Below are 20,195 nucleotides of genomic sequence, written 5' to 3' on the forward strand. Positions count from 1 at the left end.
AAAAAGTATTTTAATGCAAAAAATCAGCCTGAATATTTAAAATAACAAAATGTAACGACACAAAGGGCACATTAAACTTGAATCCCTCTTCTGCAAATACTGACAAATTGTATTTTACAAGGCACGTCAGTACCTGTAATCACTTGAAGTACTTTTACCTAGCAATGCCCGTCCCTAGGCATGCAGACAGACTTAGCGCTTGCATTGGCGGGTGTCCTTCAGAATAAGCAAAATATTAGAAAGTGCCTGAGGACCTCCTGTGGTCCCCCCTACTACCATCTCTCCACTACAAACCATGTCTTAAGATTCACGTAGGATGGAGAACTAATACATTAGCACTGATTTGAACTTACCAAAGTTGACTGACTGCACCTCCCCACCATGTACTTCTAGAGGACAAAATAACTAGAATACAGAAGATGCATATACTTTTTTTAAGATTTCAAGACACCAGGCAAACATTAATGACTTTATTCTCAGCATGACTAACAAGGGGAGTATCCCTTTTAAAAAACAAAGGAAATGGAGGCACAGTGCAGTCATATGTCCCACAATAAATATTTTTCTAAGCACAGTAACAAATTTAAATGCCTTTTCTTTTCAATCCCATACTTCAGCCACAAGGCTGTATTTTCCCCTTCTCAAGGAATTTGCATTAAACACCTGCAAAACAACTATCTGACAAATAAAAAAGATAACTTATTACACACACTAAACAGATACAAATATTCTTAGCATACAAACTCCCCAAACCACAATTTGCCAAACTTTCCCCCAGCAATACAACAGGGTAAAGGAGTCAAATTAACAATTCTCTCAAATCAGCAACATAAAATAAATGCCTTTATCAGGTTGGGTTGACCTCATGCCCTTCAAATTATTTTGGATAAGTTCTCCAATAAACTTCCGGTTTTATCAGGAAAGGAAGCAGGCAACACAGATTTCTAGTAAGACCTTCTCCCAGCTAAATGCACAGAAGTGAAGAAACTGTGGTGCTGAACAGTAACAGCTTAAAAATGAAGCTTCTGATATGTACTGAACTGAAACAAGATCACTGCTGTGCTTTGTAATACAAAGCAATAAAAAAAGACCATTTTCTCAAAAGACTAGAAGCTTTTTGTTTCCTCCTAGCAATTTTGAGGTTTATTTTTAATTAATTGCAGTATCATTAACAGAAGATTGTTTCCAAAGAAGTGCTGTTTTCATAACAAGGAGTTACTGTTTCTCTCTCAGTGATGCGCTTTTTTTTCTCACTTCCTTTCTGTTCTTTTATCCCAGCTTCTCAATACCACAGACACTAGCATTAAAATCCCCTTTTACTCAACTTGCCACCAAAGCATTCTCTGCTTTCCTCTTATTTGACTTCACCCACCAAAAGGAAAAAAAGAAAAAAAAAAAAAAAAAAAAAAAAAAAGGACCCATCCCTGCATGGTATTACTTATTTAAATATTTGAGTTAGGCTGAACTTCCAGCAGCAAAGGGGAGGGAAAGCAATTTCATTAGCTGTGAACTGATATTACTTCCTCAAAAAAAAAAAAAAAAAAAAAAGAGTACTTTGTGCAAGAGCCATTTATTTTAGGTAAGAAAATAATCATGGCAGTAAGCCAATGTTCACAGGAGATACCAAAGCTTGGCCTCAGTGGACTGATATGAGTCTTTTGTTAGCATTTCACACCCTGCTTTGCCTGCCACAGACAAACGCAATCAAATCTCACTGATGCAAACAAGGTTCTACAAATCAGATATTGATCCTGATGCAGCATTTTTTTCATTACTTATATTTAGAGTGAGCAGCTCTAGACTATTATAGAAATCAGAATAATTCGGTTATTTTAGATAAACAGACTTACTGGGTGTCACAAAGCACTATCAGTGCCTGTAATACAAAGAAAGGGATAATTTCTCTGCTCTGGAAAATCAGAATTGGCCATGGTCACCTACTGATAAATTAGAAAACTTCAAGTCTATCAGCTCCTGTGAGGGTTCAAGCTAATCCTGCGCTAACGGTGATCAGCCATGCTCCTCCTTGCTCCCATAAGGCTGCACAGAAGCAGTTGAGAATCAGGTACACTCTCTAGAACCAACTTGATTGAAAACAACTAATTTGAATCCCCACTCATAACAAATGGACCAAAAAGAGAAAATATGCATAAGATTTGGGATGTGGGGAAGAAAAAGGGCAGTTTGCATGTTCTAGGGCCTACGCTGGTTTTAGAGTCTCCTCCCAGAACATGTATAACTGGGTGTATGAATTTTGATACACGTTCAGATGAATTTCTGTGAAGGAAGTGAGACGCACCTTTTGCCAGACCTCACAGAAAGCGCCCTTGACAAAAGGATGGTGTGTTTAGTTTTCTCAATGTTGGCCTAGGAACCTGAAAAAGAATTACAAAACCTGGCCAACACCAGCAATTTGAAGTCACAATCCATTGGTCAAGTGGCAATATCAAAGGTAAGCTGCAGATCAGAATAATTTGAGATATGCTTGAAGTTTGCTTTACTAAGCAAAGAGGTGTTCATGTTATGATTTGCATGTCTCTGAGAAGACGTGCAATTTTATTAGAAGGACATTGTGGCCAGACTGAAACACTTTCCTGGCTTCTCAGGAACTGGAAAAAGGTGCTTTACACCCAGACCTGCAAGCGGAAATAAAAACATTGGAAATATGTTTTACAGGAGTACAGCTTGTATTTTGGCATTTTGCTCACAGGATCTTGCACAGAGACACAACAGAGTACAACACTGCATTTAAGGATTGCCACAAATGAGACAGAAAAAAGTGGAGTCTCCACTGGTTGGAGAACTACCTTCCACTTCTAAGTAGTGCTTCTTAGAAAGGGGAAGTGAACATAGGGCATACAAATCAGAGGGGAGGAAGGGGGAAGGGTGTATGAAACAAAAGAAAAACCCTAGGAATCTGTTTAGAGACATGTTGAAAGAAATGCAAAGGGTAGACTGGTGCCAGCGTAGGTGACAAATTGTGGTGTCACAGGAACAATCATGGACTGCACCAGTCAGTATCTGGAGTGGAAGGAACAAACAGCATTTGTTTACAGAAAATCAGACTTAAGAATATTCTCATAGAATATGTATGTGAACACAATTTCACAAATGAACTTTGACTGGCACAGTTTGATGCTGAAATCTTCTACTTCTTACCAATTTTATTTCTGCGAATACACAGAATGCCTTCACTGGTAGGAATCTTGTGACCCCAGCAGCTTGCAGTAGGAAGAGGGTTTAGGGTCAGAAATGAAAGTTTAAAACTCATGTTGAAATCAGACTTGGAGATGTCTACTTGTTCCTCTGATGTTTTCCTCCCTTTAGAGCTGATGACTGCTGCGTAACTCCCCGCAGTCACATGCTCACATCTCCCTAGTTAACAGAAACCTTTCTTTGACTACAGAAGGAACCCAAACCACCACCACCTAAGCCAAATTTAAGCCTATTGCTAAGACCTTAGGCATGTGACTCAGTGTATGTCTTCTGCTCCTGTGAATGCTGTCACAGCTCCTACTTTACCTAAAATTAAGGTGAAATTAACTTGGTTGTGATTAAAAGTAAATAATTATGTTCAGAATCCTATTTTTTACTGTGACAGCTACTAGTGGCTGCAAAGTCGACAGATCTGCTTTAAGGCAGTAACCCTTTATGTTACATATGTTACGTTTCTTTTTTCCTCCTGCCTCCCTTCCTCTCAATTGGAGTAATTTTAAACTGTCATTTCCTTGGGATAAAGACTGGTCTCTCTGCACAAAATGTGAATGTCATCTGGACTCTAGGCCAGGATCAACAAAACGTGCTCTATCTGGAGAATTTGAAAGTAGTTGTTTTTTTGTAAAATATTAATATACCACTTCCATCTCCCCAAAAGCTGTTGCTGCATACTATGTAAGGCTCTAATTAAAAATGCTTAATCAGGCAGAGGGCACTGTTCAAGGAGACAACTAGCAGAAGCCAATATAGCTTGGCAAGTTCAAAAGACTTAAGTAATTTTTGTAAAAACAATTAACATCTGACACAGAATGTTTAAAAGGGTTATGAACTCCACAAAGAATACTGTAGTTTGAGACAACGATAGAATTTTCGAAAGATGGAGGGGAAAGCCTACTCCTGCATAACGCTGACAGAGAAGAAAGTTTCTGTTATTTTCAACTCCCACTCCACTCCTCTGTATCTTCAATAGCATGTCTAAATAGAAAATACAACTAGAAAACAGTAATAATACAGAGCCCCAAGAGAAAAGCAAAGCTAGGCACTTTTTTCCTAAACAAATGTCAAAACACTAGAAATTAAAAGTTTTCTAAAACCTCTAAAAATAATCATGACCCTTACTCAAGGGCTAACCACAGACCCCAAAATACTAGCTCAAGCATTGACAAACATATCATATGATTGTCTGAAATATACTGATGTCAAAACCTTCTCTCTGTAACTGAAATCCTGATGTGCTGCACATGCCACGGGATTAACAGAAGAGCCTTCTGTCAGATAAAATGTTCTCATGTACTGAAGAAAACCACACTTGATGCTATAGCTAGTTAGTTTTTCTTTTCCCTTCGCAACTCCTTTTTTTCCCACATTTTTAAAGCACTGTCTAGCCATCCAACTCTAATGTCCAACACCCTTGTGATGAACAGTGAACACTCACTGTTTTAGAAGGGATTAATATTTATTTCACTAAATATTTTCACTTCCCTGCCACCTCCTATATCTCCTTCCATGTCTATCTAGCTTGCACTTTTTTTTCCCTGAATGCAAATGAAGGGACTACAGCAACCAGCATCCTGTTTCCTCTTCTATCTGTCTTGAAGTGTAACAATTCAGCAGCAAGACAAACAGGTTTGCTGTTCCCTGACAGAGGTTATAGCCCAGTTTATAGACTGGATAATTGACAATAGTGAAAAAAAATTAACAGCTTGACCAAATGCATGAAGACATTCCACCAGCTGAAATCTAAAAGCCACCAAAAGAGACAGCATTACACTGCTGTAGCAACTATTTCACCACATGCAGTTCCTATATTTATCTGTCTTTAATTAGCACATTTTAACATCTATACCCTGAGAGATTCAATGACAGTACCATAAGCGTAACTGATATTATAGACAGAACTACAGAAATATTTTGGAGTATGCCAGAAGACAGTCTGTTTCTGAAAATGCCTTGGAAAAAATTTAATGCCACACCCTGCATAAGACCTTCTCTCTTACAAATTAGAGATTTGGCAAAATTAATCTCTTTACCCTTAATGAGCTCTGAAAGCCACTAGCAAGAGAGTCCTACTTTCTTCCTCTTCCCTCTTCAGCCATTTATTTCTACCCATTTCCTTTTGCTGTGCCAAGCGCTCCTGTGGTAAACCAGCTCAGCAAGTTCATTAGACATAAAAATAACCTAACATAAAAAGTCAGAGCACTGATCCAGCTTGTCATGTCACCAAGTGAAATGGAAAGGGGATGGCAGGGGGGTGGAGGTGGTAACGAGCCTGTCCTTGTGATGGCAGTCTGCATCTTATCAGATTAAGCATACCACAAAACTACACCTCAGTAAACTAGTGAGAGACACCTAGTATTAGACATAACACATGTGAGTTAGTCTGATAGCTCCTGCCGGTTAGGTAGGACTAGAGCCTTTAACTCCTTAAGAATCTTAGCCAAACATAACTCATCTTTTTGCAAATCAGAAAACTGAGTTATCAACTTCATTGGAAAAACCTGCTCTTAAATATTTGGCTAAGAGCAACACCACACCCTTTCAGAAGCCCACAGATTTCCTCAGTAAGGGTTTTCAGTGGGAGTCCACAATCGCAATGCTGCTGGTACTGTCTTTTTCATTTCAAGTAAGCTGTCTTCAAAGAGGCTTAACAAACTGCAGGGCACAGGAAACTTTTCCAAGGATGAAACTGTACACTCAGAGAGCTTTAACAGATTTTGCTTCTGTGGGTAGGTCAAGACTGAAGTTTTAAATGGTCTAAATTGAGCTTGCACTTACTTGACTTCAAATTGAAAACTTCTTTTATAAGCTGTCTAGTTAAAATACTCATTAGGTTATGTATTTAATTATTTCTTAAAAAAAAATCAGTATTTCAAATACTATTCTAAGTGAGAAAAATATTGAAATTCAGATATATATAGGGATCAGATAATCATGCTTTGGGAGACACCAATTAGTCTTATCTTTTTAATTGCATTCATAATTATTTTTTAACTTTAAAGTAAGAATTCAACTTTGCATACTGGGAGATGATATGCAAACATTATAAACAGCGATTGCATTTTCCAGATCAATTCCTTATTTAAAAAACCAAAACCCTAAACCTAATGGCTTAAATTTTGACATAAGCACGTATGTTTACCTGAAAGATGCCATTTCTATTCCATGTTTAAAACCATGCAACTCCCAGTGGTTTTTCAATATATTTTTCGAAGAATCTGTGAACGTTATTCATTTTTTGAAACTAACTTTGCACTAGATTTATCTGAAAAGGGTGCAGGAGCAAGAATTTATGCATCGATTACTAAATGCGCTAGAAGAAGCGACGTGCACATCTGCACCAGAACGTCAAAGGACACATCGAGACTTTGGCTGTCAGGAGTCCTGCAAGGGAAAGCAGCAGATGCCATGGAAGAAGAATGTAGCATGGGACTACGTGCTTGTATGCATCAATATATTGGTAATCCACTCAAACACTGGACAAACCTCAGAGTATTTCAACACCTGTTTCTTAACAGGTTAAAAGGTTTCCTGTGCATTTCAGCCTACGCAAGCTTCCCCTCGCCAGCAGCCATGGGCACCACGGCTCCGGGGCCCGGGCGGCTCAGAGGAGGAAGGCCGGGGCGAGGGGAGCTCTGAGCAAGCCCGGCCTGTCCCCGGGCGAGGGCTCCGCGTCGAGGGCATTCTCGAACGTTCTCCCAAGCCGCAGCAGGCGCGGGATCCCGCCCAGACACGATTCCTGCATTGCCGAGGGTGGCTCCACGACCGCTTCCAGCGGGGCTGCTGGCGCTAGGAACACGGAAGGGGCTGCCTCCGCCACCGACACCGAGCAAGCGGTGCGGAGGTTAATGGCGGCGGGGCGGGGAAAGGAACGGGTAGGCGGCCCTGCCCCACTCCCCCCCGCCGGGATCCCGGATCTGACAGCCCAGACCCGACTCCCAAACCGTCCACGTGTCAGCAGCCAGCGGGCTGCTCGGCGCCTCGCACCGACTTCGCGCGGCCGGTGAGGCGGCCGGGGGGCGGCGGGGCGGCCCGCCGGGCCCCTCCCTTACCTGGCTTGGCCGGTTTAGGTGGCGGCTTGGACATGGCTGGGGCCGGCCCAAGCGCGGACGGGGGAGCGGCGGGGCGGCGATCGGCTGCCTGTGAGCGGGCCCGCGGTGCCGGGCGGGGCGGGTGGCGGCGCAAGCCCTCGTCGGTCTCTCGGGAGCGGTACGCGGCGAGCGGCGGCGGGCAGAAGGAAGGAAGGGCGGCGGATGGGAGGGAGGGTGCTACAGGCAGCGCCCCCCCTGGCGGCCGCGGACGCTTCCCCACTCCCGGGAGCGACCCAGCCAATCCCCGCGCGGGCCGAGGCTCGGCTCGGCTCCGCCCCGCCCCCGCGGGTACCGCCGCGTGAGGGGCGAGGGGAACGGAAGGCGGCCTGAGGAGGCGGCCAATGGGCGCGCGCGGCTGGGGCGGGGCAGCGGCGGGCGCGTGAAATAGTGGGGCTGGCGCCCAAGGGACGGCTGGCGGCGGCGAGGCCCAAGGGGTGCAGGCGAGTACCTGCAGGATGCGTGCCGTGCCGTGCCGTGCCGTGCCGTGCCGTGCCGTGCCGTGCCGTGCCGTGCCGTGCCGTGCCGTGCCGTGCCGTGCCGTGCCGTGCCGTGCCGTGCCGTGCCGTGCCGTGCCGTGCCGTGCCGTGCCGTGCCGTGCCGTGCCGTGCCGTGCCGTGCCGTGCCGTGCCGTGCCGTGCCGTGCCACAGGAGCTTCGTGCCCCGCGGGGGCCGCCCCACCGAGCTAAGCGCGCCTTGGCCGGCTCTGTAACCGGGCGTGAGAGGCGCGGGCTCTGCCTGCGTGGAAGCCTTCGGCCGGGACGGTTTGGTCTGGGTGCTGTGCCGGTGTCTCTAAGCAGCGGTTAAGGTTAAATGTTAACGCCAGAGGCGCTGGAGTGTTGTGAGGTGTTGGGAGAAGCGTGGGTCTCCCCTCGGCCAGCCCAGGCGTGTGGGCTTGCTGCCCGGGACAGACGTTCCCTACCCGGTCTGGTGGTGCCTAAAGGCAGCGTGCTTCGGCTGTTACCGTGTGCTGGGGCCGTGCCACGCCGTGCCGCTAACGATAGTTCTGTGTTAGCCTTATAATGCGTGTGTGTTCTGTTTAAAGATGCTAAACTGAGCCTAGGTAGAGTAATTTAGGATTGCTGCGTTGCAACATTGGTGATAAATTTGCCTTTGCAATTTGTATTATGCATTACTCGGGGGGGGGAACAAGAGTTAGTGGGCTTTTTCATCCTCATAGTTTTTGCCTTAGGCTGGAATTAACTTTCATATAGGCAGTGACGTAAATTAGAGTCCAAAGCTCAGCATGTGTGTCTGGATGTTATTTAGTTTGTTACACAGCATTTTTTGTGGGACAAAGGCTAATCCTCTGGGACACAAACCTTACTGACGCTTTTTAGAGAAGAGCATTGAGGGTTTGGGGGTTTGGGTTTTTTTGGGGGGTGTGTGCACTGAGTACCATAACCTCCTGAGAACAGATGCATCTGTCGGCACTCGTTGAATAGATAGCCAATACCATAACCATGTGATGAATCATTGAATCTGAGATTTATAATATTCTTAGAAAACCCTTGCATGTTAACTTATAAATCTTGCCAGTGCCAACTACTGTAGGTATGCAGCACCATTGTAGAGCAATGGCTATCATACTTGTGATGACTCCTGGACTAGTCAGTATGTCTTTTTTTTTTCTGACAGAAAAAAACTTTAAAAGTAACCATGCAAAGATCACATCGCAGGCCTCTGAAACAGTTGAGCTTCTGGTCATTGCACCAAATGCAAAAGGATACTATTACTTCAGACTACGTGTATGGCTAAAACTTATTTTAACAGTAATAGTGTGGTTTTACTTTCATACTGACACCCTGTAACAATCTGTTTTTCTAGTATAGTACACATGCTTGTTTGCTGGGACAGGGAGATGGTGTTACCTGCTCAGTCCTTTCAGGTCTTAGTTGTCATAGGCCTTACCTCCTTAAGTGTGACTTAGGAGGACAGAACAGGTGAAAAGCAGGGTGTTTGTGTTTGGTTAAATAATTATTAATTAGTGTGTGCTCTTGGAAAGCAATGTTTGACAAATGTTAAACTGGTTTGACAAACTGAAGACTAGTGCTGCTGCCAAGAGAAGCAGCCCCATTGCTACCTGTCCTTCTGCTTCACGATACTTTTGCAGGCACTGGTAGCTAGATGGTAAACTGGAGGGAATTCATTCAGCTGAAAACTAACATTCTTTCCCTCACTCCTCCTCTTTGTTATAACCTTTAATTAAATTTTTAAAACATCTTTTTCCTGAGCACATCACTGGGTTCTTTTTTAAGGTTTTTGTTTGTTTCACCACCACAGCTTCTGTTTACCTCATCTTTTTTATACCATTAATGCTTAAGCTAATGATTGTGCTTTTCTTTAGGGACTTCAGTGGTATTACTATTGATAGAACTGAGTCTCTCAAAGTTCTCAGCAAATTATTATAATACTGTCTAAGGTAAAACACATTGAAATCGGTTATGTGACAGGTATGTTGTAGGCTTTTGTTAGCATGACAACAAGCAGCTGGTGTTCTGATAGTAGGTTTGCAAAAAGAAAAAAAAAAAGGACAGAAAATGTCTTATAATTGCAATTTCTTAATACAATAGCTGCTTTCCGTGTTGCTGAATTAAGAGTTTTCACTGCCTACTATCCTTAACAGTGAAAAAGAAGAAGTGAGGAGAAAACAAACTATGACGGTGTTGGTTATTGGCCTTGGAGGGTAAGTATTAGCAAATTAAATTTACTCTACAGCTCAAGACTGGTCTTCCTTTCAGAATGAAGTGATGTAACTTCTATTTATGAATGGATATTTTTTGGAAAATAGATTACAAATACAACATAACAATTGTCTTATTGTATGGCATGTAACTCTTAAGATATTTTTCCTGTCTCTGTCGGACATCTCTGGTACCACTTCTCTCTTAAGCTGTTCCTTGGCACAGTTAGATTTACTGTCTGAAAGCTGCTGGAACCTGTCAGAAAATTTCCAGATGTAGAGGGTATTTAATGTGAATAAACTTTTTGAGGCTTTTGTTTTGTCTTCATGGTTTACCCTCACTATATAGAAATGTGTGTGTGAGCTTGTATCTATGTTTAAAAGATAGCTTTTTGTCTTGATGCAGTTTTTATTATGTTTTCTAACTCAGTGTAACAAATGGGGGGAAAACAACACTGGCGGAAAAGCTGAAGAAAATGCTTCCCAACTGTGATATAATCTCTCAAGATGACTTCTTTAAGGTAACAGTATTGATGGAAAGACCTGGTCGGTAAAAGTAGGCTTGAGTAGATTTTAGTATCATTTCTTCTCAGTTCCACTTAATATAACGGTAACCTCACAAAAAAGAGAGAAATAAAATTAGCACTGGTGCAATTGAACTTCCAGGGACCAAAACCACTGAGTTATACTCAGCAAAAAGAAGTTTACTGTCTTCTTTGATACCCTTTTAAAATAAGGAACAGGTGTATGTTGGATGCATTTTTCAAGATACTTTGTGCTAGTGAAGTTGATGATGATGTTGTGTTAGCCCTACATCCATACAATAAGTAGTTCTTTGTTTCCGAAATCAAAACAGAAACAACTTTTGCATTTACATTGGAGTTGTTAAGGAGGGTGAAGCACTTCTTATCTCTGAAGTAAAGCTCTAATGAACTTAAGAGGTATGATTTGGAGAATTTGTTGTTCTAGATTAAATTGTTTGTATTGTATTTTAATAGTTGTATGCAGCAGTCTAATTTTGAAGATAAATTTAACCAATTGGGATACAAAGGTGTATAACCCTTATTTGTATACAAAGAGTATGTATCTGTGAAAGTGGTCATAAAAGCAGTCTTGAAAATAGTATTTTTTTCCTTTCAGCCAGAGTCTGAAGTAGAAACAGATGAACACGGATTTAAGCTGTATGATGGTCAGTAACTTTGATGTGTTGCTTTTGAACATTGTACTGAAACACTGTTGTGCTGAGCTTCAACACTTCTTCCCCTCCACCCCCTGCCCCTCTTCCCTCCTGAACAAGGTAGCAAACAAATGGTTAAGAGCAAGACTTTGCTCAGTTTCTCTCAGCTCACTGACATAAATAAAAAAACCACTTGTTGAACTAGTAAATAGCTCAAACTAGTGCTTGACCTTTCCTTTTCTCTTTTTAATCTTTTCCTCTAACTGTTGCATCTGGTGCAGTAGTAAATGGTACTGTTCAGTTGAAAGTCTTGGCTTGCAGCATTGGCATAAGTTTAACCTCATCACTTTCTATGTAATGATGGATTATTTTTTTCCACTTTGATAATGAACTCATGGGATATCACCATTGAGTCTCCTTCACTGGTGTTTTCCAAATTGGTCAAAACTTGGGTCTGATCCTGACACCCTTATTTCATGTCAGATTTCATATAGAGACCAAATATTTTGAAGCTCATGGTTAATGCTGGCTCAGCATGACAGTTTAGTCTCACAAACTTCTAGATCCAGATCTACTTTAGGCCAATGCTTTTGTTCAGGTCATACCAAGTTGTGAACAGTCGATTATTAGCTAATATCTGTTCATATGTGGTGATCACAAAATGTATTTCTGCTCAGGAACATTGGCCAGAACCTTAAATTATATCTGAAAACTGACTCTTACCAGCTATACGGTCCTTGGCTCAACTTCTAGACTTCATGAAACTGAAGGACATTCAGCTTCAAATATCTGGGTTTAATGCAGCTCTTAAAAGCACCTCTAAAATGCGTTTATTCTTATGTTATCCAGAGTCTGCCTTCTCTCCACCATTCAGTACTTTCTTGCTATGTTCCTACGTGTCTACAGACAAAACCAGGTGCTACATAGTGCTGTTTTGCTTTGTATGCCATCCTCCTTTCAATCCAGTCATCCATCCCCACCCTCCAAATACTGGAAACCCAATAAAAACCCAAATTAAAAATCTGTGAGCACCCCCTCCCTTCACCTGTGTCAGTGACAATTGACAAAGGTGGAGGTCTCAAGGCAAGTAAGTTTTTACAAGTTTTGTGGAAAAGGAGAAGAGTCCCTGCAGTTTCTATTGTCAAGGGAAAGGCTGTGAAGTGAGTTCACACACTTTTTAGTGCCACAGAGTTCAGAGAGACCACAGTCACCAGAAATACCTCAGTCATAGAATCATAGAATGGTTTGGGTTGGAAGGGACCTCTAAGATCATCTAGTTCCAACCCCCCTGCCATGGGCAGGGACACCCTCCACTAGACCAGGTTGCCCAAAGCCCCATCCACCCTGGCCTTGAACACTTCCAGGGATGGGGCATCCACTACTTCTCTGGGCAACCTGTGCCAGTGCCTCACCACCCTCACAGTAAAGAATTTCTTCCTTATATCTAGTCTAAATCTGTCCTCCTTCAGCTTAAACCCATTACCCCTTGTCCTGTCACTGCACTCCCTGATAAACAGTCCCTGACCATCTTTTCCCAGGCTGAACAACCCCAACTCTCTCAGCCTGTCCTCATAGGAGAGGTGCTCCAGCCCTCTGATCAGCTTTGCGGCCCTCCTCTGGACTCTCTCCAACAGCTCCATGTCTTTCTTTTACTGGGGACCCCAGAACTGGATGCAGGACTCCAGGTGGGGTCTCACAAGAGCAGAGTAGAGGCGCAGGATCACCTCCCTCAACCTGCTGGTCACACTTGCTTTGATGCAGCCCAGGACACAGTTGGCTTTCTGGGCTGCAAGCGTACACTGGGAAAAGCTTTAATTTCAGGGTATCGTCAGCTGCAAACATGGAACTACTTATATGCAAGAGAAAGAATGCTTGGGGTAATTCCATTCCCTTTTAGACTTGTATGTAGATTATTTGATTCTTAGTGATTAACCAAGGGGTACTTAAGGGTTGTTGTTCTTTTTTTTTATTTTCTGTTTTTAAAAGGTGCCTAACTTTCTGTTTTCATCTAGTACTTGATGCCCTCTATATGGATGAAATGGTGAAAAGTATTCGCAATTGGATGAAAAGTCCAACAAGCTCAGGTGTTGTGATGAGAGAGCCACAGAGTACATGTGACAAACTGAAAAATACGGAAGATGTTTATATTTTGATTGTTGAAGGCTTTCTGCTATACAACTATGAGTAAGCAGTAAGATGCAGCCTGGTATATTAAAAGCTGCCTTAAAAAGGAAGAGGGAACTAAATATATTATTATCTTAGGCCGCTTAACGAACTATGGGATAGAAGATATTTTTTGACCCTTCCTTATGAAGAGTGCAAAAGGAGAAGGAGGTAAGATTATTCAGTTACTGTTCACAAAGGGCACTGTACCCCCTAACCTGGAGTGGTTCTTTTGTACTAGCTTTTCTTCAGTGCTTGCCAAATGTAAGCTGTTGGGCCCATCTGTCCCCTGATTCCCAGGGAAAGCTGTGTGGGTATTTAACCACCATTAACAAAAGCATGCAGAGATGGGGGGGCAGACCTTGCATTTTAGAGCATAGGGATATTAAAATGTTAAATGTTTTGCAAACACTGAAAAGATAATTTGTTGTCCAGATAAGTTACTTAAATTACTGACTGCATATTGGAGTTAAAACATGCTTTAAATGAGAATTAAACAGTTAAAAAAAAAAAAACTGAGCTGTCTTATCCTTGGTTGAGTACAGCTACATGATGATTATTGTTAAAGTAACAATGTTCATGGGTAGGTTTTAGTGTACACTTTGTTTAGACTGTGCATTATTTGTACTGTATATCTGATTTAGATAATTGAGCCAGTGTCTGACTTGCTTCCAAATTTGGAGCAATACTGTGTGCTTGGAGCAATACATGTGCACCAAGTCAGAATCTGCTGGCTGAGTGAAGAAATCCTCTCTTCAACTGGCTTTAGTCGATTCTACTTTCTTGGTTCCTCACTAGACTCACCTTTAAAGGACTTCAGTGTCCAGGCTGGAAGTGACTAGACAAAACTGCTAGTCATTTAAAGCTTGAGAAATTTGTATACCCAATCAAAAAAGGAGAAAGTAATTTGTGTTGGTAACTCTTTCAATACAGTTTAATTTACATGTAATACCTTTACCAATTAAAAAAAAAATCCTTTTACCTCATCTTAAATGTAATTTGATTGGCAAAAATAGGTAAGTTAGCAAAAGTTTATGTCACAGATTATAGTAAAACAAAGGAGCCTCCTTTGCTTGAACAGTTATGTAGCCTGCCAACCTGTTTTTATTTTGGATAGATGCTCTTATTAGACTAGCTAACACTAGGGGGAAATTTAAAACTTGCATGGGAAATGAAATATATTTTTCTGTAGCACCAGAGTCTATCAGCCAGCAGATACACCGGGGTACTTCGATGGACATGTGTGGCCTATGTATCTAAAATATAAAAATGAAGTGGAAGAGAATGCAAATAACATTGGTATGGTATTCTTAATTTTAAACTTATAAAATGCTTAAGTGTAACACTTCTGCACTTTTTCTTGGGGGGTGGGGTTTTTTGTATGTGACCGTTTTCTTCAAATATTTTTGTGGCACTTGGGCAGTAGGTTTGGACCTTTTGTTGGTTTATTTTTCAAGTGTCTAGGGTTTTGGTTTTTATTTTTTAATAATGAAAATTATAAAGTTAGAAATGTTCTGATTACTAACTAAGTTTATTTAACAAGCTAGTTTGTGCCTGCATGTGTGCATACATGCATATGGCTAAATAGGAAGCTTCTGAGACAATAGCTGATACACTGGCAGAATTTGTCAGAACAGAATTAAAACCCTGGCTGAAGTCCTATAATAAGGCGAAGTTACTTCCTAGGTGCTTTCTGTACAACCTACAGTCACCAGTCTTGCACGAGAAGTGCCAAAGCTGAGCCAGCTGATGGGGCGCTGCCATGAGCTTGTGTGATGTTCACACTCGTGGAGCTCTTGGGCTGCCTGCTTCTGGAGTGAGGGCCAGAGGAAGGAAAAGTTGGATGGCTGCTTCATAGCACGGAGACTAGGGCACCACTTGCTGCTCAGTGAGAGTGGGAACTGTAGTGCCCTTCCTTCACTTGGTCAAACCCTGAAGCTGAAGAAGAACCCGAGGTCTTCATAGGGTTCCTTCCTTCCTGCATAGGAACCTTCCTGCTGAATTATTCCATTGCTTTACTGTCCTAATGTTATTACCACTACCCCTATGGAGACTTGTATACCACAAAAATTTGTAAGTTAATTCTTAACTAGAATACTTTTCCATTATGTTACTTTTTTAACACGTAAAATGAATTTAGGAAAGTAGGGAGGTACTGTCTTGCTTTTAAGTTTTTCATCTCATTGCACCCATAGGAATACTGAAAACCTTACCAATTGCTATGACAGATAACAGGCACAGAACTGATGAAAACATTTTCTTTTGTCTTTCTCAGTTTATTTGGATGGAACAAAATCCCAAGAGGAGCTTTTATCCTGTGTGTATAGTGATATAATACAGGAATTAAAGCTGAGGGAAGGAAGTAAGTGATTTTACTGGAAATTGAAATCTGCTTATCCCATTCCAAGTTAACAAGAAGCTAATCCTTCTATATGAAAATACTGCAAGGATTATATAGATCTGTATCTCCCTATATACATGTATTATAGTCCTTACACGTTTGCCTGTTACTCTAAGTCATCACGAGCTATAACTTTAAGTTCCTTGAAGTTGGATGTTCTGAAATAATAGGTAAATCCACTGTTACCTAATGATAAAATAATATTTTAAAAAAGGGAACAGAAGGAATATGGGCAAAACGTCAGTGAAAGCAGACGTATTGGTGATACTAGTTTCTAATATACAACGACGTCATGTGCAAACAGAGAAATGACACTACATGTTAAATGTGTACTTTTTATTTTTATTTTAGACCAGCAGGTCACAGCATGATAATGTAGAAAGCCTAGATTCCATGTGATGTGACTTGAAACCCCCGAGCCTGTCACACTTGGCAAGCCAACCAACAGAGCAGATGTTATGTGTATGTCCATAATACATACATAAAACACATGTAGATTTGTATCATTTTAAATAACATAACTGATGTGTAAATCTGATTGAATGCATACATTTAAATAACGTACATATTTTTGTGTATCACAAACTAAACTATAAAGATGCAGTACTGTTGGATTAATAAGCATATTTGAACATGGATGTATGCAATTTGAATTGTTCATATAGGAATGGCAGTGATTACCTCTAATATTTTTACAAGCTTCTAATCACTGATAAACATGACTAGAGGAACTAGCTATATGGTGTGGCAATAGTAAGTTTAACATTGTACAAGCTATTACACTACTTATTCAGTAACAGCTTCAGTTACTGAATACATCATAATTGAATTTACTTAGGCTTGCTAAATATCTCTGTAGTGGTTGTCAAGTCATTTGTCTGTTGTGTATTGTTTGGAGCAATTGGGAATGGATATTCAAAAAAAACCCAACAAACCTGAAGAGAAGTCAAGTTGTTGGAAAAAGATGGAGAATTAAGATGTTGTAGAGAATGCAAATGCATCTCTAGGAAGATTAAATACATGTATTGTGCAAAGACTGATTATTGGGATGGCATGGACTACTAGACAATAAATGCATGCTTCAAGGGGGAGGAAGGAAGAAATAATTCTTGTTAATTTTCATAGCTGAGGTTGAAATTATACTAATTAAAGCAGATGTGCTAAATTTATGTTAAAATTTTGTTACAGGATTTTTGTATATATATATTTAGATAAACTAGGAAATTAGGGAGTTGAATCATCTTCAGTTGCTGAATAAGTAATGTATTAACTTTTATTTTCTATACAACCTCTTACATTTTTTCAGCCAGAATAAAAATCAAACTACAGACATGAAAAGCAAAGGATGGAATATATTAGTTACTATGTGTCAGCTGAACTGATTGTGGTGATAGAAATGTAATGCTTTATTGTTAAATGTTAAGATTCCTCAACCTGTATATAAGGAAAAGTTCTTAAACAGATTAGAGCTGTGTAAAGCTGTGTTTAAGACAAAGTACTTCTAAATACTATTTTGTATTACTGTTTTGCAGTAAATACTTCAAGATGGAATTGCTCAAATGCAGTGATGTACTTGCCTGACTTTCAGCTGTGGTTTTGTTTTTATTTCTCTTTGGGACAGGTGCAAGTGTAACAGATTAACTAATACTTGGATGGTTGTGGGGGTTTGAGCTTAGCTAGCCACCAGGTGCCCACCAAGCTGCTCTATCACTGTCCTCCTTAGCTGGACAGAGAGGGAGAAAATATAACGAGAGGGTCGTGGGTCGAGATAAAGACAGAGAGAGATCACTCACTAATTACTGTCATGGGCAAAACAGACTTAACTTAGAAAAAAAAATGAAACACATTTATTACCAATTAAATCAGAGTAAGAATGAGAAATCTTAAAACACCTTCCCCCACCCCTCCCTTCTTCCCAAGCTCAACTTCACTCCCCATTTCTCTCCCTCCTCCCCCCACCAGCAGCACGGGGGGATGGGGAATGGGGGTTGTGGTCAGTTCATCACACATTGTCTCTGCTGCTCCTTCCTCTTCAGTGGGAGGACTCCTCACACTCTGCCCCTGCTCCAGCCTGGGGTCCCTCCCACAGCAGACAGTCCTTCACAAACTTCTCCAACATGGGTCCCTCCTATGGGGTGCAGTTCTTTATGAACTGTTTCAGTGTGGGTCCCTTCCATGGGTGTCCTGGTTTTGGCAGGGACAGAGTTAACTTTCTTTCTGGCAGCTGGTGTGGTGCTGTGTTTTGGATTTAGGATGAGAACAATGCTGTTAACACTCTGATGTTTTTCGTTGTTGCCAAGTAGTCAAGGACTTTTTGGCTTCCCATACTGCCCCACCAATGGAGTGGGTGGCACCCAAGAAGCTGGGAGGGGGCACAGCCAGGGCAGCTGACCCAAACTGGCCAAAGAAATATTCCATACCATACAATGTCATGTCCTGTTTATAACTGGGCAGCTGGGGGCCTGGTGCAGCAGCTGGAGGATCTTGCATGGCAGCCAGGGGCCTTGTGCAGCATCGACTTCAATGTGGTGGCATTTGTCTTCCTGGTAAGTAACCATTACGTGTGGTGGAGCCCTGCTTTCCTGGAGGTGGCTGAACACCTGCCTGCCCGTGTGAAGCGGGGAATGAATTCCTTGTTTTGCTTTGCTTGTGTGTGTGTGGGCTGGGAGGCTGGACAGCTGGGGGTCTTGTCCAGCATTGACTTCAGGTAGCAAGAAATTGTGCTGTTCATCACTTGTATATGTTATCTTCCTTTTTTGGTTTGTCCTATTAAACTGTTTTTATCTCAACCTGTGGGTTTCCTCACTTTCACTCTTCTGATTCTCTCCCCGATCCTGCCGGGGGGAGTGGGTGAGCAGCTGCATGGGGCTTAGCTGCCACCTGGGGCTAAACCACAGCAATGAGGTGCAGTGCTTCAGGAACAGACTGCTTCAGTGTGGGTCCCCACTTGATGAGCAGTGACATCTTGGGGCTCCCACTGTGGTAATGCTATGCTTTCCATAAAGCCAAAACTTTTCAGTTGTTGAGTGCTGTGCCTCATCCCTGAGGAATCTGCACCTGCTTTTTTGCTCATAACACCATGGTCATCTTCATGAGCTGTTTGGGAATCTCTGCTCTGGCACCTGGAGCACCTCCTCCCCCTCCTTCTTCACTGACCTGGGTGTCTGCAAAGTTGTTCCTCTCACATCTTCTCACTCCTCTCTTCCTGGCTGCTGTTGCACAGGGTTTTTTCCTTCTTAAATGTATTTTCACTGTCACTGATGGGCTTAACCTGGCCAGCAGCAGATTTGTCTTGGAGCCAGCTGGCATTGGCTTTGTCTGATATGGGGGAAGCTTCTGGCAGCTTCTCACAGCAGCCACCCCTGTAGCCTTCCCCCCACCCAAAACCTTCCTAGGTAAACCCAACACAATGATGGAAGGCAAGAAATTTTTTTGTTTTGTTTTTCCCATCCCTGCACAGAACTTGTAGGCTTATACTAGCCTTTCAATAACCTTTTGAAATATTTTCTTACATGGAGAAATATGTGAGTACAACTTAAAATGATATATTAGTTCCAGAGAAACATAAGGGATCCCTTTATGAATTAAGGAGGACAGGAAATGAAGGGTTAAGACTTAATGGGCTCCTGTCAGGAAGAGGAATTTCAGTATTGGCAGTCCCTGAGTGATTTTATTTAGCAAGTTTAGCAGTGATTCAGAGGAGGGAGTGAATAATTAAATCACCCAAGTTTGCAGATCATACCAAGCTTTCTCAAGTAGTCTAACATTGGTCCAGTGGCAAGAAGTTCAGTTTTTTGAGATCCTTCCATGGGCAAAAGGGGGAGATGAGTTCCAGTATAGATTTATGTGTTTGTGGTGTCAATCATTCATCAAAATATGTGGTACTGAACTTGTAGTTACAGCTCAGGGCAGAGATCTTTGACGATTCTTCTGAAACCATTAACACAGTGTGAAGCTGCATCAAAATATTAGATAGGCATCTTATGGAAGGGTATTGCAAACAAGACAGGTGGTGCTACTTTGCTCCTAGGTAAAACCAGTGGACCTGCATTTTCAGTATTGTGCAGTTCCAGTTTCTACATCTGGAGGGAGTCCACAGTGGAGTTAAAAGAAGGGCCGCTAGTGTGATCAAGGGAATGGAGCAACTGCTTTGTGCGGAGGGACTAAAAATGCTGGGACTCTTCATTCTGGAGAGAAGGCTGAGGGGGGAAAAAGGTTGAGGTTGACAGAATCTTGAAAGATGTGAGTCAAGTGGATGTAGAACTGGTATTTACCAAATTGTACAAATACTAGTTCAGGGGCAACTCCTCCTTCACTTAAAACAGATTGACCAATTATATTAAGGTGGTATTTCACACAGCAGATAGCGAGCTTCTGAGATTTATTGCCATAGGAGGGAGACAGTACCAGCTGGTTCAAAAGGGACCAGGAAGATTAATTGACACCACGCCCACAAAAAGTAGTGAAAGA

At 41.9% G+C, this 20,195-nt stretch overlaps 2 protein-coding genes across 5 annotated transcripts in view; one reads left to right on the forward strand and one right to left on the reverse strand.

Annotated features, from left to right (window-relative positions):
• OSTF1 (osteoclast stimulating factor 1) overlaps positions 1–7,910 on the reverse strand; it is a 22,576-nt gene extending 14,666 nt beyond the window's left edge. The window contains exon 1 of the mRNA XM_054808934.1: positions 7,266–7,910. Coding sequence (XP_054664909.1) covers positions 7,266–7,299 — 34 coding nt within the window. The 5' untranslated portion in view covers positions 7,300–7,910. The remainder of the gene's footprint in view (positions 1–7,265) is intronic.
• On the forward strand, positions 7,610–17,285 carry NMRK1 (nicotinamide riboside kinase 1). Of its 4 annotated transcripts, none has more exons than XM_054808932.1 (9): positions 7,610–7,744; positions 9,928–9,987; positions 10,415–10,505; positions 11,125–11,173; positions 13,174–13,345; positions 13,424–13,495; positions 14,517–14,623; positions 15,600–15,686; positions 17,032–17,285. In XM_054808932.1, the coding sequence occupies exons 2-9, from the start codon at positions 9,959–9,961 to the stop codon at positions 17,058–17,060; spliced, it is 636 nt and encodes a 211-aa protein (XP_054664907.1). In that variant the 5' UTR covers positions 7,610–7,744; positions 9,928–9,958; the 3' UTR covers positions 17,061–17,285. The 4 variants fall into 4 exon arrangements, with proteins under 4 accessions (XP_054664907.1, XP_054664906.1, XP_054664905.1 ...); XM_054808931.1 differs by lacking the exon at positions 7,610–7,744 and adding an exon at positions 7,910–9,049 and having other exon boundaries at positions 16,077–17,285; XM_054808930.1 differs by lacking the exon at positions 7,610–7,744 and adding an exon at positions 7,910–9,049.
• Positions 17,286–20,195: the final 2,910 nt, after the last annotated feature.

Source organism: Grus americana, chromosome Z (genome assembly GCF_028858705.1).
Source record: "Grus americana isolate bGruAme1 chromosome Z, bGruAme1.mat, whole genome shotgun sequence".
Classification (NCBI taxonomy): Eukaryota; Metazoa; Chordata; class Aves; order Gruiformes; family Gruidae; genus Grus; species Grus americana.